The 16,949-nt window shown below is 39.1% G+C and overlaps 1 protein-coding gene and 1 pseudogene across 1 annotated transcript in view; both read right to left on the bottom strand.

The window, feature by feature from the left end:
* Positions 1-16,949, bottom strand: part of DNAH12 (dynein axonemal heavy chain 12) — a 211,420-nt gene that overhangs the window by 183,428 nt on the left and 11,043 nt on the right. Inside the window, exons 3-8 of the mRNA XM_055344074.1 lie at positions 9,840-9,921; positions 9,609-9,635; positions 3,650-3,839; positions 2,667-2,739; positions 1,681-1,839; positions 1,057-1,252 (exon numbers count right to left, since the gene is read on the bottom strand). Of these exons, the coding sequence (XP_055200049.1) occupies positions 1,057-1,252; positions 1,681-1,839; positions 2,667-2,739; positions 3,650-3,839; positions 9,609-9,635; positions 9,840-9,921 (727 nt within the window). The remainder of the gene's footprint in view (positions 1-1,056; positions 1,253-1,680; positions 1,840-2,666; positions 2,740-3,649; positions 3,840-9,608; positions 9,636-9,839; positions 9,922-16,949) is intronic.
* On the bottom strand, positions 10,988-12,104 carry LOC129522025 (heterogeneous nuclear ribonucleoprotein A1-like; annotated as a pseudogene).

Genomic DNA, 16,949 nt, shown 5'->3' with positions numbered 1-16,949 from the left:
TGCTTCTCCCTCTGCCTGCGTCTCTGCCTCTCTCTCTCTCTCTGTGACTATCATAAATAAATAAAAATTAAAAAAAAATAAATTTAAACTCAGCACTCCAAAAATGAATAATCGAATTAAGAAATGGGCAGAAGATATAGACATTTTTCCAAAGAAGACATACAGATGACTAACAGACACATGAAAAGATGCTCAACATCACTCATCATCAGGGAAATACAAATCAAATCCACAATGAGATATCCCCTCACACCTGTCAGAATGGCTAAAATCAACAACACAAGAAACAATAGCTGTTGGGGAGGGTATGGAGAAAGGGGAACAATTTTGCACTGTTTTTGGGAATGCAAACTGGTACAGCCTCTATGGAAAAACAGTATGGGGGCTCCTCAAAAAGTTAAAAATGGAACTACCCTGCAATCCAGTGATTGCACATCTAGGCATTTACTCAAAGAATAAAAAGTACTAATTCAAAGGGATACATGCACCCCAATGCTTATAGCAGCATTGTCTACAATAGCCAAATTATGGAAGCAGCCCGTGTCCATATAGATAAAAGAATAAAGAATGTGTGGTATATTTACATAAATGGAATATTACTCAGCCATAAAAAAGAATGAAATCTTGCCATTTGCAATGACACGGATGGAGCTAGAGAGTATAATGCCAAGTGAAATAAGTCAGTCAGAGAAACAGAGATACCATACTATTTCACTCATATGTGGAATTTGAGAAACAAAACAAGCAAGCAAAGGAGGAAAAAAAGAGAGAGAGGCAAACCAAGAAACAGACCCTAAACTATAGAGAACAAACTGATGGTTATGGGGGGGGGTGAGGGTGGAGGAATGGGTTAAATAGGTAATGGGGTTCAAGGAATACACTTGTGATGAGTACCGACTGTTGTATGGAAGTGTTGAGTCACTGTATTGTTCACCTGAAACTAATACTGCATTGCACATTAACTAACTGGAATTCAAATAAAAACTTAAAAAATAATAAAATAAAATCATAAACTAATTTTATTAACATTATTTAAGATATATAAAATATATTTACCTGATTTGACATAAGTGTGGAAACACAGTTATAAAATGCATCCAATTTTTCAGGTTTGATGGTTTCTAGAGCTTCCTTCTTGGTAAAAAGATTTATAACCTTTGGATACCATGTATTCATTATCTTCTCTTCTGCCTTTCTAGCTTGTATTGATAGATCATTTTTCAGTGATTCACAATCGATTGGCCCTTTAGCTCTATTTATGAGAAAATTTAAAATGATTTAAAGCAAATGATAAATATTGGTTTTAATACACAGTTGTTTAAAAATAAGATAAATTAAGGTCAGCCCAGGTGGCTCAGCGGTTTAGCGCTGCCTTCAGCCCAGGGCCTGATCCTGGAGACTGGGATCGAGTCCTACGTCAGGCTCCCTGCATGGAGCCTGCTCCTCCCTCTGCCTGTGTCTCTGCCTCTCTTTCTCTCTCTGTGTGTCTCTCATGAATAAATAAATACAATAAAAAAATAAGATTAATTTTAAAAAGTTTTAATCTAAAGAAAATTTCCCAAGACTTAGTTGTTGTTTTTTTCCCAAGACTTAGTTTTAAAATGCACACAGTCAAAATATAAAGACTCAAGCAGGAGACATTCAAATCTTAAATGTTAGTTAATAAATATGAGACTTTACCTAATCCCTGTTAAATCTAGCAAAACTGTATTGGCAAACGTCGTATAGCCAAGGTCCAGTAACATTTTCATAGTTGGATGAACAATGTGCAAATTAGCTGATATTTGACTTCTTGTCTGCAGATAGCTAGAATGCCAAGGATTAGAATAATCCAGTCCTCTGGAAAAGCAAAACACCATATCAAACAGGGTTCAAACAATACACTCTAAATTTTAGGAAATAATAGTTATGACATAGAATTAGTATTAAAGCAAGAAGAATAGGGATTTAGAAGAGAAAAATATGGTCTGCAACGGGAGCTTTAGAAGACATCCATGTAATAAAAATGCATCAAGATCTTGAAACTGCATTCTCTTCGGAAAGGCCAGAGACCACTTGTGGGGAAGGCAGAATGATAGGCTAGGTGGGGGTGCTCTGCTGACTTCCACTGTGCTCTGGCTCAGTTACTGTGGGTAGAGATCCACAAACCCAGACCTTAGGCCTGGGGAAAAGAGATGAAGAAATCTGTCTGCCACATACCAAAGCTTCCGTAAGGTCAAGTTGACCTATACATCCATAAAGGTTCCCCTAATTGTATAAACAGCAAATAGACAGGTCCAGAGCAAGGATACCTTCGAGGGGAAAAAAAATAGTAGTGCTATTTTTTAGATGTATTCAAAATTCCTTTGAGCTTCACAATTCTAGACTTAAATGTAAGATCAGCTTATTTTCGATCTGTTATCAAAAGCTAGATGCCATTCTGTTTCTAAATTTACTAGGGCACCTGGGTGTCTCAGTTGATTGAGCCTCCAACTCTTCATTAGGCTCTGGTCATGATCACAGGGTTGTGGGAATGACCCCACATTGGGCACCACACACTCAACGAAGAGTCTGCTTGGGATTCTCTCTCTCTTCCTCCTTTTGCCCCTCCCCCTGCTTGTCACTCGCGCTCTAAATAAATTCATAAATAAATAAAAATCTTTAAATCATCATAATAATTTACTCACGTAGGGGATTCAGGTAAAGGGCCTCCTTCATCTTCAAGCCATTTAACTGGAGGTTTCACGAGAACACTCCTCACTAAAATACATATATGTATTAATATTTCTTGAAAACTCTTGCAAATCCTAATCAAAACAAAAGTTTCTAACTTTTGATATTGGGTAACATGGTTTATTGAGCATTAAAGTGAGTAGAAGAAAAAGTTCCTTTATTTGAAAAAAAAATCAAGTTCTTGGTACTATTTTGATGTTACTTTGGATGTGAAGTCAGATATAGAAAAGCTTTGAGTTTTCAGTCTTTTGTATTCTCTCTACTCAAACACCACTTAAGAAAACTTATTCCAATAAAAATTGCAAATGTTAAGTCCTTAATAAATCTCCCTAAATACGGTAATATTTTTGTAAGCAGTATAACTACAGCCATAAAGACAAAGAGAAAAAATCAAAAGGCTATTAGCTAACAAGGCACATAAAAATTACACAAAGTTCCCTTGAATGACAAAGATTTTGGCTAGATAATAAGCGCAAAATAAAAACTTTTTTAAAAGTAGATTTCATTTGGGATGCCTGGGTGGCTCAGTGGTTGAGCGTCTGCCTTCAACTCAGGGAGTGATTCTGGAGTTCCGGAACCCAGTCCCACATTGGGCTCCCTGCCTGGAGCCTGCTTCTCCCTCTGCCTGTGTCTCTATCTCTCTCTGTGTGTCTCTCATGAATAAATAAAATCTTAAAAAAATAAAAATAAAAGTAGATTACATTTTTAAAGTAATATCTACACCCAAAGTGAGGTTTGAACCTATACCCCAGGATCAAGAGTTGCATGCTCTAGTGACTGAGCCAACCAGGTGCCCCTCAAAATAAAAACTTTAAAAAATATCTAAGAAATACATATAGCTAAATACATAAATGTTCATTATTCATATTTCTACTTTTGATTGGAGGGATGGGAAACAAAAGTAAAAGAAGCTTGGCGTGAGTTAAATGCCACTTACCCAGATACCTCTTCATGCTTTTTTCAAAGTCACTTGACACCTCATTTATGAGACTTTCCACGAGTCCTTCTCTTTCTTTCCCTTCCTTTAAAGACTGAGGTATCAGCATTAACATGTGATCCAGCCATTCCTGCTGAATAGGTACTATAGGACTGCTTTCTACACATTGCTTTAAATAAATATAGTTGAACTGGGAATATAATAAGAAAAAATTAAGTCTTCTCAATAGTGTAGTATTTCAGTGTAACTCCTGAGCTCTGTCTAGTCAAGACAACATTTTTTTTCAGAATAGAAGAATTCTGAAAAATAACGTCTTCAGAATAAAAACATTTTACCCAAAAGTATGACCTAAAAAGAAACCACTTTTTTTTTGTTTGTTTTTTGTTTTTTTTTTAATTTTATAAATTAATTTTTATTGGTGTTCAATTTACCAACATACAGAATAACACCCAGTGCTCATCCAGTCAAGTGTACCCCTCAGTGCCCGTCACCCAGTCACCCCCACCCCCCGCCCTCCTCCCCCTCCACCACCCCTAGTTCATTTCCCAGAGTTAGAAGTCTTTATGTTCTGTCTCCCTTTCTGATATTTCTCACACATTTCTTCTCCCTTCCCTTATATTCCCTTTCACTATTATTCATATTCCCCAAATGAATGAGAACATACACTGTTTGTCCTTCTCCGGTTACTGTGGCCAAGTTCAAAAAGGGTGTTGCCTGAGTTCTCCTCTGGGATTTTGATGGAATCTTGTCTCACATTTAGATCTTTCATCTATTTTGAGTTTATCTTTGTGTATGGTGCAAGAGAGTGGTCCAGAAGAAACCACTTTTTTTTAATGTGCTTAATATATATTTATTGAATGAATGAGAATTGGAAATTGGGACTGAAGTGTGGGCTAGGGAAGCTGGGTGTGCCCATGTGTTATCCATTCAAACATTGAAACATTTAGCATTAATCCGTTAAACAATCAGAAATTACCAAGCACAAAGGTACACAATTGATGAAATAACAAAGAATAACAGGAAATAATAACAATAAATTATGAGTGAATATTATTAAATATTTTAGAATATTTAATCAAGCTAATTTAAAATATTACCAGGGTGGTTCTTTCTAGCCCAAATCTGCATTTTATACTTGAGAAAACTAATCTTGTCAAAAGCTCTTCACTCAAACCAGGGCTGGAATCTAAGGTTTTCTGTATTAAAACATGTCTAAATGCAGATTCATCAGTATCTTAAATATGCAATAGAAATGAATTAAGTAGTTGTCTTTATCTTTTTGTAAGGTTTTATTTATTTATTCATGAGAGACACAAAGAGAGAGAGGCAGAGACATAGGCAGAGGGAGAAGCAGGTTCCCCATGGGGAACCCAATGCAGGACTCAATCCCAGGACCCCAGGATCATGACCTGAGTGGAAGGCAGACGCTCAACTGCTGAGCCATCCAAGCAACCTGAATTAGGCTTTAATATTTAAGAGTGTACTATGAATTTACCATACCAGCTTGTTGGGACTCTCTGAATAGGAATACATTATTGTAAAACAAAACATAAATAATGTCTCATCTAGGGAAAAAATAAGACTTTCTTGTGGGTAAAATGTGTGTGGTTTGAAAGAAGAACAGATAAATGGTTAAAAAAAAAAGAAAAGGAGAAAACACTATAGGGTATGGAAAAGAGCAGAAAGGTAACAGCTAAATGAAACTAGGAGAAACAGAGAGGGGCAGGAACAGAACTGACTAGAATTTAATTTAATTTAATCTGGAGGGAGGCAACTGAGTTGAGTAAGAACCAATTGGTCACCTCCAGGATAGTGTGAGATGATCACAAAAACAAATTGATGTAGGCACACTGGAGGCAAGCAGAAAAGGACCCTGGTTTCCCAGAGAGTAAGAAAGGGGACTAACTAAAGGGAATGGAGGGCCTGGGATGGGGGACCAAACAGAAGTTCATAGTCTCCAAGGATTCAAATAGGGAAATCTAGAGAGTAACAGGAATTGGAAGAGGAGAAAGGGATTCTTTAGGACCTTTTAGTTGGGCAAAGGGCTCTAAGCAGTCTAGACCTCCACTTTCGATGGACAGCAACAATATACAGCTCATGTCCCTGCGTTTCATTTTACTGTTACACTGGATAACCTGTGATCACAAGGGCTCTGTATCCTGGGTGAAAGCAGTCAGAGCTGGAGAAGGGAGCCCTGCCAGGGAAGTGAAGGCAGGGTGACAAGTCTAGAGGTTCTTCCCACTGGACCCTTAGGTGGTGGCAGCCAAAATGAACACAAGACTTTCTAGCAGATGATATATCATATACGTCATAAAAGGGGCTTTGTAGAAGAATCATGAATGAACTAGATGCAAAATGCAATCCTTCAGCTTTTAATACCTAGGAGAGTAAATCATGCTCTCTAGAGTCCTGATGTATTTACTATAAATTCACTGGAGGTCAGGTGTCTGGGCAGGAAAAACATTTTGCTCTGTCTTTTCAAAGAAACCAATTTACATTTTTCTTTATTTATGATGAGTTATTGGCAAAAGTAATGTTCTTTGTATACTTTTCATTTTCTCAAGGCAAAACAAAGATTCTTTGTTTAACTTAAACATGTTTAACTTAAACATCCTATAAAAATAAACATGTGAGAATAGCTAAAAAATTCTTTAACTTAAACATGTTTAACTTAAACATCCTGTAAAAATAAACATGTGAGAATAGCCAAGAAATCCCTGAGAAAAAATGTCTACAAGGGAGGACCAGCCCTAGGAAACATTAAAACATATTATAAGGTCTCTCTAATTAAAACAGTGTGGTAGGGCAGCCCCAGTGGCGCAGCGGTTTAGCTCCGCCTACGGCCGGAGGCGTGATCCTGGAGACCCGGGATCCAGTCCTGCGTCTGGCTCACTGCATGGAGCCTGCTTCTCCTTCTGCCTGTGTCTCTGCCTCTCTCTCTCTCTGAATAAATAAGCAAGTAAATCTTTAAAAAAAAAAAACAGTGTGGTACAGGAGCCTGGGTAGACAGACTAGCAGGGAAAAAAAGAAAGTCCAGAAATAGACCCAGTATGTAGGAAATTTTAGCATATGATAAGCATAGCATCTCAAATCAGTGAAGCAAAGATGAAGATTTTAAAAAACAGTTCTGGGACAACTGGCTAGCCATTTGGAAAAAGATAAAAATTAATCCATACCTTCCACCATACAAAAAAGTAAACCCCAAGTAGATGAAGAATTTAAATTAAATAATGAAAGACCAAAAAATTGATAAATTCTGCTGTAATTGAGTGTAGGGGGAAACTTTCTAATTATGATTCAAGATCCAGTTATAAAAAAGAAAAAATGACTGACAAATACTGACTACATAAAAATTAAAATGTGGGAGAACGCTGGGTGGCTCAACGGTTTAGCACCTGCCTTAACCCCGGGGAGTGATCCTAGAGTCCTGGGATTGAGTTCCGCATCGGGCTCCCTGCATGGAGCCTGGTTCTCCCTCTGCCTATGTCTCTGCCTCTCTCTGTGTGTCTCTCATGAATAAGGAAATAAAATCTTTAAAAAACTTAAAATGTTTGCATGGCAAAACAACTCAATAAAAACAATCAAAAGACAACTGACAATCTGGGAGGAAAATTTTGCAACATGTAACTCAAAGTATAAAGAATGCTTGAAAATGTAAAGGATAGGGATCCCTGGGTGGCGCAGCAGTTTGGCGCCTGCCTTTGGCCCAGGGCGCGATCCTGGAGACCCGGGATCGAATCCCACATCAGGCTCCCGGTGCATGGAGCCTGCTTCTCCCTCTGCCTGTGTGTCTGCCTCTCTCTCTGTGACTATCATAAATAAATTTAAAAATTAAAAAAAAAAGAAAATGTAAAGGATAGATGAAATTTGGAGACTTTATGTGAAATGACATAAGCCTATGACAAAAAAACAAATATATGATTTCACTTCTGAGTAAGTGTAGTCAAATTCATAGAAATAGATAATAGAATGGTAGCTGCTAGGAACTGAGGGAAGAGAGAAATGGAGAGTTGTTTAGTGAGCAAAATTTCAGTTTTGCAAGATGAAAAGTTCTAGAGATTAATTACACAACTATATGAAGAAACACTACTTCACTGTACACTTAAAAATGGTTAAGATGGTAAATTTTATGTTGTATTTTACTAGATTCCAATTTAAGAGAAAATAAGACCAAAACCCAATAGAAAAATAGGCAGAAAATATGCAACATTTTGCAATAAAAATATTATAAAAATGGTCCTTAACTCTATGATAAATATTTAATCCTACTCATAATTAAGAAAAGCATATTTAAACCATTCTGAGATGCCATATGTCACCTGAAGAAGTAAAAAACATGACCCCCACATTCTATGGTGAGACTATGGGGAAGAAGTACTCCCACATATTACAACTAGGAATGCGTATTGTCATTATCTTTTTGGAGAGAAATTTTGTGAGAGCTACCAAAACTGCACATTGACCTAGCAGGCCAAGGGCACCTGGGTGGCTCAGTGTTGAGCCTTTGGCTCAAGTTGTGATCCCAGGGTTCAGGGTCCGGGATCAAGTCCAGCATCAGGCTCCCTGCAGGAAGTCTGCTTCTCCCTTTGCCTATGTCTCTGCCTCTCTCTGTGTGTCTCTATGAATAAACAAATAAAATCTTTTTTAAAAAATGCCTTGGATTTGGCATTAGTGGTCACTGGTGAATTAATGATGAAGAAGTGGAGTTCCTACATGCCAGATTACCAAAAGCAGTGGGCTCAGGAGTGAATGACTGTTTCATGCCTGGTTACATATTTTAGATTGTAAGACACTAGTAGGCAAGAATTGTGGATGAAGAGTGAGTGAGGATGCTAAGCACATACACAATTCACCTGGTCTCATGAGAAACACTTATGAATGTTTTGTATTAGTTCTTATATCTAGTAAAGAGCAAATATACACAGCCAAAGTCTTCAGAAAAGTTGGGAGGGTAGAAGGCAAAGGAAGAAGAGGAAAGAAGGAAAGGAGGAAGGAAGGAAGGAAGGAAGGAAGGAAGGAAGGAAGGAAGGAAGGAAGGAGAAGGGAAAGGAAGAGAAGGGAAGGGAAGGGAAGAGAAGGGAAGGGAGAAAAGAGAAGAGAGAAGAGAAGGAAACTTGGAGTAGCTAAAATTAGATTCTCCCACAGATCCTCAATACAGGGATGTGTCCTGAGCCCTCTATCTCCAAAGGGAAGTTGAAGAGACTTGGAAAGTACTCCTGTCTGGGAATATGCTGTATGAATTTCTGTTTTGTGGGGCCAGCTCCATAGGTTTCCTTATGCTTTGCTGTGCAATAAATGTTGTGCTCTCATCTTCCGACCAATCACACCACATGCTCACGTTGTCATCCATGCAGTCAGCGCCATTATTAAAAAATCAAGCATCTAGCATGTGGCTAGCACCCTATAGATTCTCAGTAAGTAATCATTATTACATCAATACTAGAACAGTGAAAAGGGAAATGCATTTCCTTTATAATTGCAACTTTAAAAAATTTTTTCCAGTTTCTGGAATAAGAACTAAAACCTTTACAACTAATCTTCAGATAATAAATGGCAACAAAGGGATCCCTGGGTGGCGCAGTGGTTTGGCGCCTGCCTTTGGCCCAGGGCGCGATCCTGGAGACCCGGAATCGAATCCCACGTTGGGCTCCCGGTGCATGGAGCCTGCTTCTCCCTCTGCCTATGTCTCTGCCTCTCTCTCTCTCTCTCTCTGTGTGACTATCATAAATAAAAAAAAAAAAAAATTAAAAAAAAATAAATGGCAACAAAAATATAATTCTTAAAACCCATATTGTCATCCATGGAATGTTTATTCCTTTGGCTAATAAAAATGAAAATCTTAGTTCTAAATTTCTTCTTCTAGAATGGGTCTTATTAGCAGGTTGTCTTAGAGGGAACTACTTTGTAATAATTTCTTTGAACATTTTCAAAACAAGAAATATAAAAAAATTGAACTCACTCCTTTCTTTTTAATTTCACTGGTCATCTGTCAAAAGCAAACAAATAAGACATAATTAAATCAAGGAGGAAAAATTTTTTAAATAAGTAATGTAAATGTATGTATTATGTGTATTATTCTCTTAAAAATACTAGTTATATGGAGATCAACTTAAGATAATTAGAAATTAAAAGTGTAGAAGGATAAAAAAGGACTCTGTTGTCTCTTTTCAAAGAGACAACATAAACTTACAGTTGGAGGATAATCTGGCTCTGGTGTTGGAGGTGTTCTTTTATCCAGTGCTTTGTCTAAACTTCTTTTGGCTCCATCAATTCTGGATTATGGTTTTAAAAATAGTTTATAGTTATAAACTATTTATAGTTATAAAAAATGTCTACCTCTCTTGAAGACAACATTAGGATATATTATTAAAATATGGGATTCCTGGGTGGCGCAGTGGTTTAGTGCCTGCTTTTGGCCCAGGGCGCGACCCTGGAGACCCGGGATCGAGTCCCACATCGGGCTCCCGGTGCATGGAGCCTGCTTCCCCCTCTGCCTATGTCTCTGCCTCTCTCTCTCTCTCTCTCTGTGACTATCATAAATAAATAAAAATTAAAAAAAAAATAAAATATTACAATTTGGGGGTGCCTGGCTGAGTCTTGACCTTGGGGTCATAAGTTCAAGTCCCACATTGGGGGTAGAGTTTACTTAAATAATAACAATAATAAAATATTACAATTTGAACATCTTTTCAATTATACTTATGGAAGAGATACTCAAGACTTCTTTATCTTACTGAATTTTCTGTAAGAAACAAATCCCAATAGTCATTATCAATGAGACTTAAATTTTCTCTTTTTTTTTAAAGATTTTATATATTTATTCATGAGAGACACAGAGAGAAAAGCAGAGACATGGAGGGAGAAACAGCCTCCTTGCAGAGAGCCCAATGCAGGACAGGATCCCCAGACCTGGGATCACGCCCTGAGTCAAAGGCAGACGCTCAATTGCTGAGACACCCAGGTGTCCCGAGACTTTAATTTTCAAATTATGTACTGTAAATGAATAAGACTAAAAATAAAAATCAAATTTTTTTCAATTCAAACTTACAAATTTTAATTTAATCCTGATGCCTAGTAGGCCCTCATATGTATTGTCCCCATTCAAAAGTCACCTTGTCAGAGAAGGCTTAGCTTACCCCCCCCCTTTTTTTTTTTAAAAGACACATTTATTCAGCGTCATGATCAGACTATTACATTTAGCAATCAACAGCATGGGTGCAAAAAAAAAAAAACTACATTAAAACCCTTTGTTGGAATGCTTTACACTTTCCACAGAACAGAAACTAAAATAACCTGTTATACAATTAGTCACAAATACAGTCCTCGAGTTTTTTGCCCATACACATGAGTATTGTCTAAAACATGTCTTCTTTGTAGCAGCTAGGCCCTGCCACCACTGTGCTTGGCTGAGTTCACAAATCTGTTGTAACCTGTAGCTTCCCTGTCACTTCTCTGGCTCTCCTCTCCTGCTAAGCTTTGTTTCCTGGCAGTAATTAAAACCTTCTGCCACTGCCATAGCTGCTGCTGCTGCTGGAACCACCGTAGCCACCTTGGTTTCGTGGTTTGGCAAAGTATTGGCCTCCACCACCATAGGGGCCAGAGCTTCTGCCTCCAAAATTTCCTCCTTTCATGGGTCCAAAATTTGAGGATTGATTGTTGTAATTGCCAAAATCGTTACAGCTTCCGCCACCTCCAAAGTTGCTTCCGTCATTACCAAATCCATTATAGCCATCCCCACTGCCACCGTATCCACCACCACCTCGACTGCCACCGAAGCCACCTCGACCACTGAAGTTCCCTCCATGACCAAAGTTGTCTTTCCCATCAAAACCACCTCCACGACCACCACCAAAGTTTCCAGAACCACTTCGGCCTCTTTGGCTGGTCGAAGCACTATCCATCTCTTGCTTCCATAGGGCTTTCCTTACTTCACAGTTGTGGCCATTCACAGTATGGTATTTTTGAATGACAATCTTGGCTACAGAGTCAAGGTCGTCAAAGGTCACAAAAGCAAAACCTCTCTTTTTGCCACTGCCTCCGTCAGTCATGATCTCAATCACTTCAATTTTCCCATACTGTTCAAAATAATCTCTTAGATGATGTTCTTCAGTGTCTTCTTTTATGCCACCGACAAAAATCTTTTTCACAGTTAAGTGGGCACCGGGTCTTTGAGAATCTTCTCGGGGGACAGCCCTCTTTGGTTCCACGACGCTTCCATCCACCTTGTGCGGCCGGGCGTTCCTGGCCGCGTCCACCTCCTCCACGGTGGCTACGTGACGAACCCAAAGCCTCTGGAGCACTTGGTGTTGGGGTCTCTCATTACCACACAGTCCGTAAGCGTCCCCCATTGCTCAAAACGGCTCCTCAGACTCTCATCGGTTGTTTCGAAGCTCAAACCTCCGATGAAGAGCTTCCGCAGCTGCTCGGGCTCTTTGGGAGACTCTGACTTAGACATGACAGCGGTGGGAGGGGAGACTTTAACGATGCTTACTCGGTGGCGTCCAGGCCCCCCCCTTTTTTTTAAAGACTTTATTTATTTATTCATGAGAGACAGAGAGAGAGAGAGAGAGAGAGAGAGGCAGAGACACAGGCAGAGGGAGAAGCAGGATCCATGTAGGGAGCCCGATGTGGGACTTGATTCCAGGACTCCAGGATCACGCCCTGAGCCAAAGGCAGACAGATGTTCAACCTCTGAGCCACCCAGGCATTCCCCTTTGCTTACCCCTTATATTAAGTAGCACTTCCTTCACTATCCAACCTTTTTGTCCTTACTTACCCTGCCTCATAGAACTTACCATCATTTGACATATTATATGTTGTAGACTATTTTATTCATTGCCTTGCCCCTAATGCTCAGAACAGTACTTGGTCACATAGTAGGTACTTGATAAATAGTTTGAACAGAGGGTGGCCTGGGTGGCTCAGTGGGCTAAGCATTTGCCTTTGGCTCAGGTCATGATCCCAGGGTCTTGGGATAGAGCCCCGTGTCAGCGGGTTCTCTATTCAGTAGGGAGTCTGCCTCTCTTTCTGCTCCTCCCCCTGCTTATGTTCTCTCTCTCTCTCTCTTTCTCAAAAAAATAAATAAAATCTTTTTAAAAAATTTTTAACAATTTGAACATAGGAATTTATCATCCATAAAATAAAGTTATATCATCTAATCCATCTGTCACATATTTTATTCATTCATGAGAGACGCAGAGAGAGAGGCAAAGACATAGGCAGAGGGAGAAGCAGGCTCCCCATGGGGAACCCAATGTGGCACTCGATCCCAGGACCCCAGGATCATGCCCTAAGCCGAAGACATTCAACCACTGAAACATGCAAGGATCCCCTCTAGGTTTTATTAAAAATATAACAGCAACAAACCTCAAGGAATTGATAAGCTGAAAGGGTGAGGAGATAAAAACAGGTACCATATGCCTTTTATGGGACACTGATGGTTCAGAGGAAGGAACAAGTTCACTTCGACCTGGAGGTGTCTATAAAGGCTACATGAAAAAGTTAGCATTTACGATGAGTTTAAATAGAGGAGGGGATTTCAGGTGAAGATGTAGTTTTCCTGGGTAGATAGATCTGAACAAACAAGACTCTCCTGAGGAACAGGAAGTCAAGGAAATGATCAAAGGAAAAAATAGGGAGTAGTAGGGAATTGTCCAATATGCTCATTGGTTATGGGACCAAATGGAAATTAATTTGTAGAAATAGACTGGAATATCCAACTAAGGGCCTCAAAGAGCAGGGTTTTTTTTTTAATTCAATAACAATGGAGAATTGCTGAGCGTTTTTGAGCATGGAAACATTTGTAGGAAGATAAATCCATCAGTTTGCAAAGGTACACTGGGGGAGATGGCCAAAGCAGAGAGTATACAAGGAAAAGAAGAGACCTGAAAAGGAAGATTGGAGGATGCCAACCTTGACAAGAATAAGAAAAAAACACAATTGAAGGAGGAAAAAGAGATGTGGTCAGAGAGGCAGGAGAACCAAAAGAAATTTCAAAGAAAAGATGGCCACCAAAACCATAAAAGCATAGATGGTTAAGTTCCAGAGAGACAAAGGCCATGTCTGTTTTGCTCACTGCTCTAACTACAACACTTAGTTGTACCAAGGTCCATAAGTACCTGTGGATTTGGAAAAAAATCTTGTGTATCTAATTCAGTACCTTATTTGATGCATGAATACTCTCAAAAATATCAAGTTGTACCCAGAGATGAGTAAAGGGGATGATATTCATCACTTTCTGAGGTAGACCAATTTACTGTCAGCTAACTATATTCTTGTTTTTTTTTTAAGATTTTATTTATTTATTTGAGGGAGAGAGAGAGATATAGCGAGAGAGAGCACAAACAGATGGGGAGAGGGAGAAGCAAGTTCCCTGCTGAGCAGGGAGCCCAATGCGGGGCTCAATCCCATGACCCCAGGATCATGACGTGATTCAAGGGCAGATGCTTAACCAACTAAGCCACCCAAGTGCCCTGGCCTATATCCTTAGAAACAGAATTTTTATATTGAGTTATATCCTTGTAACTTTTGTTCTCCAGAGCTATATACAAAAAGTCATATTCTTTTTCTGTTACCCTTCTGAAACTTAATGATACCTATCCAGTTCTTTCAACTATTTGTCAATAAAAGTTACCACTTGTGGTGAGCTTATTATGTTTTAGGCATTGACTTAAGACCTTAAGTGCATAGATCTCATTTAACTCCCACAAAAATCCTGACAATAGCACTATTCTTATCTCCATCTTACAGACAGAAAGATGAAGATAAGCAAAGTTACTTAACTTGCCAAATTCACGCATGGCTGATAAGCTGCAGAGACAGGATATGAACTCAGGCCAGTCTGATGCCAGTCTATACTCTTACTCGTTAAGCAGATCAGCCTCCTTCAAATGAGATAGTTTTTCAAAATTCCTCTCTCTTCCATGCCTATTATGGTTTATCAACATACCTCTTAAAGTGTGACCCTAGAATACCAGATGTTGTTTAATCAGTGCAGAGCGAAAATTTTCTATCATGCATTCTAGACATTTTACATTTATCAAAGCAGTCTAACATGAAACTCGATTTTTTTTTAAGTAGGCTCTAAGCCCAATGTGGAGCTTGAACTCTTGACCACAAGATCAAGCGTCCCAAGCTCTATTGAGCCAGCCAGGCACACCTGAATTAGCTTTGAGTAGTCTCATTTCCATGTTGACTCTTATTGAGCCTGACTAAACTAAAATTCCAAATGCTTTTTCACATAAAGTAGAAAATGTGACTGGAATATCCTCCTTCCTTTTTTCTTTGTGAATCATCAAGGCCCCAGCCAGACTTCCTTTCATCTGTCATTATTTCCCTGAATAGCCTAGCTCTCGCTGATCCACACTTTCAAGGAATTTGCCTCATACTTTGGTATGCTAGTATGGTAGTATGGTATGCTAGCTACAGCCAACTTGCACTGTAATTATCCCAACAAAAATATGCTTGACCTCCTTGAGCTCTTTATATATAAAGCTACCCTTTAAGATAGCAAAAATTTCCTGGAGTGTGTTTTCTCCTACCGGTTATAAATAAAAAGAGCTGGGAAGAATATAAAAGTGAACCTTTTTGTTCCTTGTTTTTGCTTTGTGTGTTGACAGTCAAAAACAAATAAACAAAAATTGTATAATTTCAAAGCAACTGTGTGAGAGACCACATGAAGTGAAGGAGAGAAAGGTTGGTCTGAATCAAGAAGGAGATAGTGGTCAAGGAAGAAGTGACTCATTCCTGGGACTCCAGAAGCTACAAAATAATTTTTTTTTCCTCAGACAACTGTTCCCAGGCACTGGTCACAGAAGGGGCCCAGTTCTGCCCAGGACACCTTACATCCTACCTCAGTCCTGGAGCTCTCTCTATTAACAGACTTTGAAACAGGGAAATCTACATTCCTATTGCCTAATAGGTAGATCAGTAAGACCAGAGAATCACAAAATCCACAGTCATCCAGAAAAAATGTGTTTCTGGTATAAAAATCTTTCATTGCAAATGCATTTATCCTAAATAAACACATGGCAATTCTTATCTCAGTATTAATACAGCACTATGCTTCAGGTAATTCTGAAACTATTTTTTATTAAGCACCCAAATGAGAAAGGTACTACTTAAACATCTGTAGAAAGCACAAGAGTTAGGTTCCTCTTTAAAAAATTCCTTTATTCACTCATTCAATTCACCAACAATAACATGCCAGATACTGTGCTTTGTGTTGAGAGATCTGCCTTTAAGTATGCCAAAGTTACTGGAAGAGAATAGCAACAAAGACACAATAATATACCACGTTGTTGAGAAAGTCACACTTCCTCGATCTATTTGCTGATTGACCCTTCTGTACCCAACATCTAAATATTATCATTTCTGGGGCGCCTGTGTGGTTCAGTCAGTTGGGCATTTGACTCTTGATTTCAGCCCAGGGTTGTGGGATCAAGCCCTGCATTGGGCTCCAAATTCAGCTTGAAGTCTCCTTGTCCCTCTCTCTCTGCTCCTCCTTCTCTCTCTCTCTCTCATTCATAAATAAAATCTTTAAAAAATAAATAATTATAATTCCCAAAGGCTTAGTCCTGAGCTATCTTCTCCTCTCAATTTTTACCATCTCTAGGTGATTTGAACTATTCCTCATAGCTTTAACAATTGTCCACATTCTGCTGACTCCCAAATTTGTATCTTTAGCCTAAACCTCTTCTCTTATATATCCAGCTGCCTACTTAACATATTTTCCCTTAGATGTCAGATAAGTACCTAACCTTCAAAACTTACCTCCCCCATCTCCTGGACTTCTGATTGTCTATAGACCCTACCATTCACCTTGTTACCAAAGCCAATCCAATAGCAAGTCCTACTGATTCTGGATCCAAACCTATCCCCTGGGCAGCCCCAATGGCAAAGCGGTTTGGCACCTCCTGCAGCCCGGGGTGTGATCCTGGAGACCCGGGATCAAGTCCCACATTGGGCTTCCTGCATGGAGCCTGCTTCTCCCTCTGCCTGTGTCTCTGCCTTTCTCTCTCTCTCTCTCTCTCTAAATAAATAAATAAATCTTAAAAAAAAAAGACAAACCTATCCCCTATAAATCTAATTCTCTCCTCCACTGTCTCCAGACTTATTCAAGCCACTGAAAGCTCTCACCTATGTTACTACAAAATCATCCTACCTGGTCTCCTTGTTTCCCTCTGCTCTTGCCCTCTTCCTTCCACTTCAGTCTATTCTTAATAGCCAGAATGATATTTTTAAATGTAAGTTGAATTTCATGTCTTGTCCTAGTTTAAAACATTTTGTTGGCCTTCATTGT

The sequence above is a fragment of the Nyctereutes procyonoides genome, unplaced genomic scaffold (assembly GCF_905146905.1).
Source record: "Nyctereutes procyonoides isolate TBG_1078 unplaced genomic scaffold, NYPRO_anot_genome, whole genome shotgun sequence".
NCBI classification, from domain to species: Eukaryota; Metazoa; Chordata; class Mammalia; order Carnivora; family Canidae; genus Nyctereutes; species Nyctereutes procyonoides.
This window is presented reverse-complemented; position numbering and strand designations above follow the sequence as displayed.